A 7,564-nucleotide genomic window follows, 5' to 3' on the forward strand; every position below is an offset into this window, starting at 1 on the left:
TAAGATTCTACGCTGGTGATAGCATCGAGGATACACGTGTGAACGTGTACTGTTCGGGCAGTGGCTGGCGTGCTACCCGGGCTTTACGCTCTTGGGTTGTGAGTGGGGAAACAAAAACCTCGGAAGTAGAGCGCATAAACAATATAGGCTACATGTAGCCACCGTCTATGAGAAAAGGGGTGTTTATGGGGCTGGGCCCCATGGCCTCTTTGATGGTTTTGAGATGTGGGACCCAATTACACCAAAATAAAGATGTGGCCCAAAGCCTTACAAACTCATTTGTTCAGAGATGAGAAAACGACAAAGGAGTCCGGCATAAAACAAAGACGCGATGACGACATAAAGTGACCGCCTAAGCGGGGTGAGAACTGCTGTTGAGTGCCCGTTTGGTTCGACAAAGGGGGTGGGGTCGGTTCCCGGTTGCCGGCAGTGCCGTTAGCTTTGGGGCATGTGATGGTAGGTCGTAAATGGTGGGGCATAGACCCAGTGGAGGGGCCTGTAGCGTTCGATTCAGATTCCTTTATTTAATTTTAACACCTTAGATCTTGAATGAATTACAAATATGCCATAGTCAAGATGCGGGATGGCATTTGAGTAATTTAAGATAAAGGACAATGGTAATTAGAAATAACGTTGCGTTTAAGTAATGACTGGAGTGAATGAAACAGGTATTGCAGCCAATGGATTCCATGGGAAGGATTCCAGAAACCCGCCGTGGTTTCTAAAACTGGTGATTCGGGAACCCAATCTTTCTCACCACTCACCAGCTCCCTTTATAATCTCCTCCCATAACCCTCTTCCACATCTCGCCATCTCTCTCTCTATCTCTCTTTCTCTCTTTTTGGGATTTCAGTTCTCAGGAAACCTGCAACTGCGAGTCTCTTATCAGAGTAAATCATGGAGGGCACCATAAGAAGACCCACTTTCATTGAGGAAGACGATGGTCTGGCTTCTCTTGCGGATATGGAAGCTGGGTTCTCAGGGAATCATCATCATCTACCGCTGTTAATGAAATCGTCTTGCCTCAGTGCTTCAATTAGAAGGGATAATTACAGAGTTCTTTCTTCGCCTGCATCTAGGTCTCCGAGATTCTATGAAAATAATAGATTCGAGGAGCATCATCATCAGCCCCATTTCCTTGAAGCCTGTTACCTCTGCAGGAAACCTCTGGGTGGTAACAGAGACATCTTCATGTACAGGTTAGAATTCAGAGCTCCTAGAACGAAACCTATTTAGTAACTTTTTCCATTTTCATTTAAATGGTTAAATTGCCTTTTGGTCGGTTGATTTGGGCTGTTAGATTGATCGGTATTATTGGTTAATTTGTTCATCCCAGAGGGGACACACCATTCTGTAGCGAAGAGTGCAGACAAGAGCAGATAGAGACAGATGAAGCTAAAGAGAAGAACTGGAATCTCTCAGTTTCTATGAAGGCTGTGTGGAAGGACCAGAAGAAATCTTCTTCTACTCCAAACAAAGCCCAGAATTACTCTATAAGAACAGGCACCGTTGTTGCTGTTTGAAACTGCATAAACGAAATCCTGAAGAAAGGTAGCAAAAACATAGTAATAGAATTATTATTAGATAAGTAACTGAAGAGAGTTAAAACCCTTTAAGTATCGACGGCTTTTTATGTAAGAACAGGGGACCAGATTCCAGGGAGAAGAAGAGGAAGGAGAAAAGGCCCCATTTTGAGAATTTATTTTTCATTTTTTGTGTCGTAATGTTTGTGAATGTGTATAAAAATGCTAGTGAAATATGATCAATCAGAGCTTCTGCTTCTGCTTCTATTTCTCTTTTTCAATTTTTTTCCCCAACTTGGAGGAGGAAATGAAGAGAAGCATCGAGGAACCCTACTTTTTTATTAATTTTCAATAATCTACTTGGTTTTGTCATTATTTCTACGCTTTTCAAACCCTTATTTTTAATTCTGTAGTCTTGAATCTGAGATCAGCGTTTTCTGGAAGTTTGAGAAAGAAGAGGTGAGAGGTGAGAGGTGAGAGGTGAGAGGTGAGCTAAGTGAGCTTTGCTTTCTTACTTTTTTTTTAATTTTCTTTCCCTGAAAGACGGGGACGGAGGTGGGGAAGGTGGTGGAACCTACATCGCTGCAGAATAGGTGATGTGTGGTGACTAGTGCGGTTTTGCAAACTGCCTAGTGGGCATATAGACTAAATGGGCTTTTATCTGGGCTTTTGGCGGTTGCAAGTTTTGGGGTTTCGGGCCCTTCTGGAAATTTTTTTTTTTTTTTTTTTTAAATTAAGAGCTTGTATAATAGGTAAGGGGGGGGGGGGGGGAGATTAGGGGATGGGGATAGGCCCTTCTGGAAGTTTGTTAAAAATCCTTTGGTATTTATGATTCGTACATCTATCGTAATTTGGTATGTACATACACGTACACTGATCCTGAATAAGGACAGTTGGTGGGTCCCATTTTTTCATTTTTCAAGTCATTTGCTTGCTAACTAAGCAAATGACTTTAACCAAAAAAAAAAAAAGAAATGACAGATAATTGATTTGACCGTTTATTTTGAGGTGTTCCATGATTGTTTCTTGGAAGTGGATATGTGGCGCCATTCTGAAGGGTTGTGCAAGAAGGGCATATGGGCAGTCCGGATACTCGCCAGCACGCATCGGATTGGGGCCCAGCTATGGGTGTAAATTTTGGCCCTATCGGCCAAGCCCCTACAGGGTCTGGGTTGAATTTTTCAACCCTTAAGGCGGGATAAGGTTTAAATATTCAGGTTGAGGGTTAGGATGGAGTCGGGCCAAGGTTGAGGCTTGGGCTAAAACCTAGCCTAACTCAGTCCTATGTTAGGTTATGCTTTATATTATTAGTTTATTAAAAAAAAAGAGATAATTATCTATTGAATGAAAATATTTATAATTTTTTAATATGAAACAAATCAATACCCAATCACGTGAAGCAAGACAAGTCAACTAGGCCTTAACAAAAATTAGGATCAATCAGGGTCGGATGGAGCTAGGTTGGGATGAGCCTAACAGGGTTGGGCCTGGGTTGAGATATCTCAATCCGATCAAGGTTCAGGTTAGGCTTGGGTTGAGCTTAGAGGACTCGGGGTTGGGCTAGGGTTTGAAAAAACTCGGTCGAATTCGACCCTGTTTCACCCCTAGGCCCAACGCACAAGGAGTACAGGTCGATGTTATGAGTTGACTATGGTTTGGTATTTTTGGTGGGGAAACCGAGTAGTGTAAATGTGATTCTGACTCTGCGGACAATTGCAGTTGTGAGATCATAATCTTGAGGTTGCCCACTTCACATATGGACCGTTGAAAGAATACTTCGGCTTTTAACCCTTTGTGACCTTTTTTAAAGAGAGATGAACATTTAGTTACCTACAAGAGTGAGCAACAAGAAAGCCAATTTGATTTCTTCCTAGTTAAAAGGTCAGACAGATTCTTATGTAAGGATTGTAAGATTATACCAGGAGAGAGTTTAACCGCCCAACATAGACTAGTGGTCTAGGATATGAACCTTGGTACGAGGCAATATAAGAAGGTGAAATAGGTTTGTCCTAAGATAAGATGGGGGCGACCACAAGGAGCTCTCCTAGAATCATTTACCGATAAAGTGGCTCTACAAGGAAGATGGGATTTTGAGGGAGATACCAACGAGATGTGGATCGAGATGACGACTTGTATTAAGAAGGTTGCTAAGGAAGTCCTAGAGGATTCCAAAGGTATACGTCTGGGCCTTAGAGAGACTTGGTGGTGGGATGATGAGGTCAAAGTAGTCATTAAGACTAAGAAAGATCATTTAAGACCTGACAAAGGACTAACGAGACAGAGGATAAAGTGAGATTTTATGCGGCCAGAAAAGAAGCTCGAAAGATTGTGGGAAAAGGAAGAGCGAAGAAATATGATAACCTTTATGAAAAACTTAATAAAAAGGGAAGGGAAAATGCAATCTATCGGATAGCTAAAACAAGAGAAAGGAAGAACAGAGATTTGGATCATGTTAGATGCATTAAGAGCGAGGATGGTAGAGTGCTAATACGGGATGCGAACATTTTGGAGAGTATTGGTGGAAAAATCCAACACCTACACACAGGGGCACAACGCATGTGGTGGAAGTAATGCGGGCGTGCCAGAGCCTTTGACACAGGCTCAAACGGAACTGGAAACAGCCTGTCTTGGCTTCCAACCAGGACGAAACGGCTTGCTCGAATTGATGAATCGACCTGTTCTAGCTTTTGACCAGGACGAAACGGCTTGTTCTAACTTCCAACTAGGACGAAACGTCCTGTTCTAACTTCCAGTCAGGTAGAAACGACCTGTTTTAAGAGGCCAGAAACAGCCTATTCTGACTTCTAATCAGGACAAAAAGGGGATCTTTCTGTGCCTGAGTAGCTCTAAGGTCTTTTGGGTAAAAGAAAATTGTGATAGACGAAGCAAAGAAAGAAGATTGAAAATCAAATTGCTTACTTGCAGTTGTATCCGATTGGAGTCAGTACAACTTGTGAAATCCGACATTGATGAGGTTTACAATTTGGTATTTACATTACCACTATTCTACGATCAAATCGCATAATCTCCTAGAAACGGATTTGATGAAGCTTCCACAACTCTGCCAATCATGGATTGATGGAGCTTGTAACTTGAAGTTAATGATCGTCTTCTGAAACACGGGCCAAAAGACAAGATTGCTAGAGTTATTCTCCAAGCATCTCCCAAAAACGGTTTTGATGAAGCTTCCACAACTCTACCAGCCACGGACTGATGAAGCTTGCAACTTGATGATGGTTGTCTTCTGAAACACGGGCCAAAAGACAAGATTGCTGGAGTTATTTTCCAAGCAAGACTTACTTAAATGCCCCTTGAAACACGAGCCAATGAGACATCGGTGGCTGGAAGCCAACTCCAGCGAAATTTACAAGGAAAGATGAGAGATAGATATTGATCTACATAATGAAAGATAAATACAAAAAAATTAAAAAAAAAAAAGAAACGATAACTCTGTTTAGAGTGTTGATTTGTTTGGCTGTCTCCTTTCTTCTTCACATTCTTGTCTTTTATAATTGCTCCCTTGGCGGTTGTGGTAGTTCCAACACTTTCCATAATTACCCACAATCTCTTGCACCACCTTCCCATTTTGTTACTCAAATTCAAAAAGGAACCTCTTTGATGGCAACATGCAATGCACGGCCTTAAGCCACGTATAATCAATATGAATTTTGTAAAATAAGGTGTAAATAGAGAGATGGGGTGAATATTTTTACAATCTACTAAATAGCACTACCTTGACTGATATGATAGATTCGAAAGTGGAGAGGAATAGTCTTGAAGCCAACACCCGTCATGGAATTCTACAACAAGTTGGCGAGGCCGAAGTTAAAGAGATCCTACGAAAGATGAAGGTAAGAAAAATACCGGGACCAGATGAGATCCCAATTGAAGTATGGAAGAGCTTAGGGGTACGAGGGGTATCTTGGCTAACCAAGCTGTTTAGCAAGATTTTGAGTACAAGGAAAATGCCAGATGATTGGAGGAGAAGTATTGTAGTTCCAATTTATAAGAACAAATATAATATCCAGAACTACAATAACTATAGAGGCATCAAACTAATGAGTCATACCATGAAACTATGTGAGAAAATCATTGAAGCCCACCTAAGAAGAGAAACGGATATATCAGAGAACCTACCTTCTAAGGAAGTTTATGGAAATGTTTAGAGCTTACAAAAGGAATCTCTATATGGTCTTTATTGACCTAGAAAAGGCCTTTGATAGAGCTCCTAAAGAGCTCATTTGGCATGTCCTAGGGAAGAGAAAGAGCTCAAGTAACTATGTGGATATAATTAGAGACATGTATGAGGGTGTGGGGACAAGTGTCAAAACTGTAGAGGGTCAAAGTAGTAAATTCATAATTACGATTGGGTTATACTCATCATGGATTAATGAACCTGGCACATCCATGATGAGGTCCCTTGGTGTATGTTTTTTGTTGATGAAATTATTTTGATAGACGAGATAGTGGAAGGGATTAATGCAAAGCTGGAGTTATGGAGATCATGCTTGGAATCAAGAGGTTTTATGTTAAGTAGAACAAAGACAATATATGATGTGTAACTTCAGTCAAACTAGGAAGTGGTGAAGGGATTAATGCGAAGCTGGAGTTATGGAGATCATGCTTGGAATCAAGAGGTTTTAAGTTAAGCAGAATAAAGACAGAATACATGATGTGTAACTTCAGTCAAACCAGGAGAGGCGATGAAGTGGTGAAACTCGAGGAGCAAGAGCTACCATAAAGTGAATGCTTTAGATACCTGGGGTCAACCATTAACAAAGAAAATGATATAGAGGATAATGTTTCCCATAGAATTAAAGTAGGATGGATGAAGTGGAGAGATCCATTAGGAGTTTTATGTTACAAACTCATGCCTATTAAGCCTAAGGAAAAATTCTACAGGACAATAATAAGACCAGCAATGATGTATGGGGCAAAATGTTGGGCTGTTAAGAAGAGTAATATAGATAAGATGAGTGTAGCGGAGATGAGGATGTTGAGGAGGATGTGCGACAAGACCAGGAGAGATAGAGTAAGGAATGGTGATATTAGAACCGAATTGGGAGTTGCATCAATCCAGGGCAAGTTCCGTGAGAATTGCTTGAGGTGGTATGGTCATGTCCAACAAAGACACATGGATGCACCAGTAAGGAAGAGTGACCAGATTCATTTTAAAGGAGCTAGAAGAGATAGGGGCAAGCCTAAAATGACTATTGAAGAATGTTGGCCAAACAACGGTCCAGGGATCAAACCATGGTTCCCTAGGGAGACCAAGATATTTATCTTTAGGGTTTTGCACCCCCTGGGTTAGCCCATGGTGTCCCATGGGTGCCCCATTTTAATTTTAGGGTTTCCCATAGTCGCTCATGGGAACCCTGGTGCATCCCTATTAGGGTTTCTCCTTCCCTATTGCATTCCATAAAATTAATTATCACAATAGGAACAGAGAAACTCGTCTCTAGTCCATCACATGGTAAGAGGGATCCATCCCATACTCGAATGCGCAGGGAAAAATAATCGATTCGAGTTTTTTTCGCATCCCATAAATATTAATAATCAATGAACAGAAGGAATTAATAAAGAACTGCTAACCTGGTGAGCCTCAAGTGTTACTCCTCCAATAGACAGTGGTTCTTCCTCCAATGAGCGCTCCAAGCAAACAGATCTGAACCTCCAATGGTGCTACCAAGGTTCTACACGCCAATCCCAGATGCCCTCAAACTCCTCAGCACAGATCTAGGGTTTCACAAACCCTAACTCTCAAACACAGGTGAGAGAAGCAAGAAGAAGAAGAGAGATCACAAGAGGGAGAGAGAGAAACTAAAAACGTAGGAGAGAGAGTGTCTGCTCCAAAAACGTGGAGAGCTACTTTCTTCTGCGTTTTATGGTCCCTTATTTATAATAATAGGGTTTAATTAAATCCTAGATAGGTTTAATAGAGCCCTAGTGAGAGTCTGACTCTCTCTCTCTCAGTCTGGCAGTTCTGTTTAAACTCAAAGTACTACACAGGTGAAGAAGCAGAATCTAATAGGGAAAGTATT

General features: G+C 41.4%; 1 protein-coding gene across 1 annotated transcript; it reads left to right on the forward strand.

The window, feature by feature from the left end:
• Positions 1-831: 831 nt before the first annotated feature.
• LOC122659274 (FCS-Like Zinc finger 2-like) lies at positions 832-1,794 on the forward strand. The gene is made up of 2 exons (XM_043854406.1): positions 832-1,199; positions 1,337-1,794. Exons 1-2 carry the CDS (start codon positions 898-900, stop codon positions 1,521-1,523), a joined length of 489 nt encoding a protein of 162 aa, XP_043710341.1. The 5' UTR covers positions 832-897; the 3' UTR covers positions 1,524-1,794.
• The last annotated feature ends 5,770 nt before the right edge of the window (positions 1,795-7,564 follow it).

Source organism: Telopea speciosissima, chromosome 1 (assembly GCF_018873765.1).
Source record: "Telopea speciosissima isolate NSW1024214 ecotype Mountain lineage chromosome 1, Tspe_v1, whole genome shotgun sequence".
NCBI lineage: Eukaryota > Viridiplantae > Streptophyta > Magnoliopsida > Proteales > Proteaceae > Telopea > Telopea speciosissima.

Bases quoted from the DNA above. Each gene is read 5' to 3' on its own strand.
- LOC122659274 (XM_043854406.1), top strand. From the start codon at position 898: ATGGAGGGCACCATAAGAAGACCCACTTTCATTGAGGAAGACGATGGT. The intron at 1,200-1,336 runs GTTAGAATTCAG...TGTTCATCCCAG, and splicing joins AGAGACATCTTCATGTACAG to AGGGGACACACCATTCTGTA.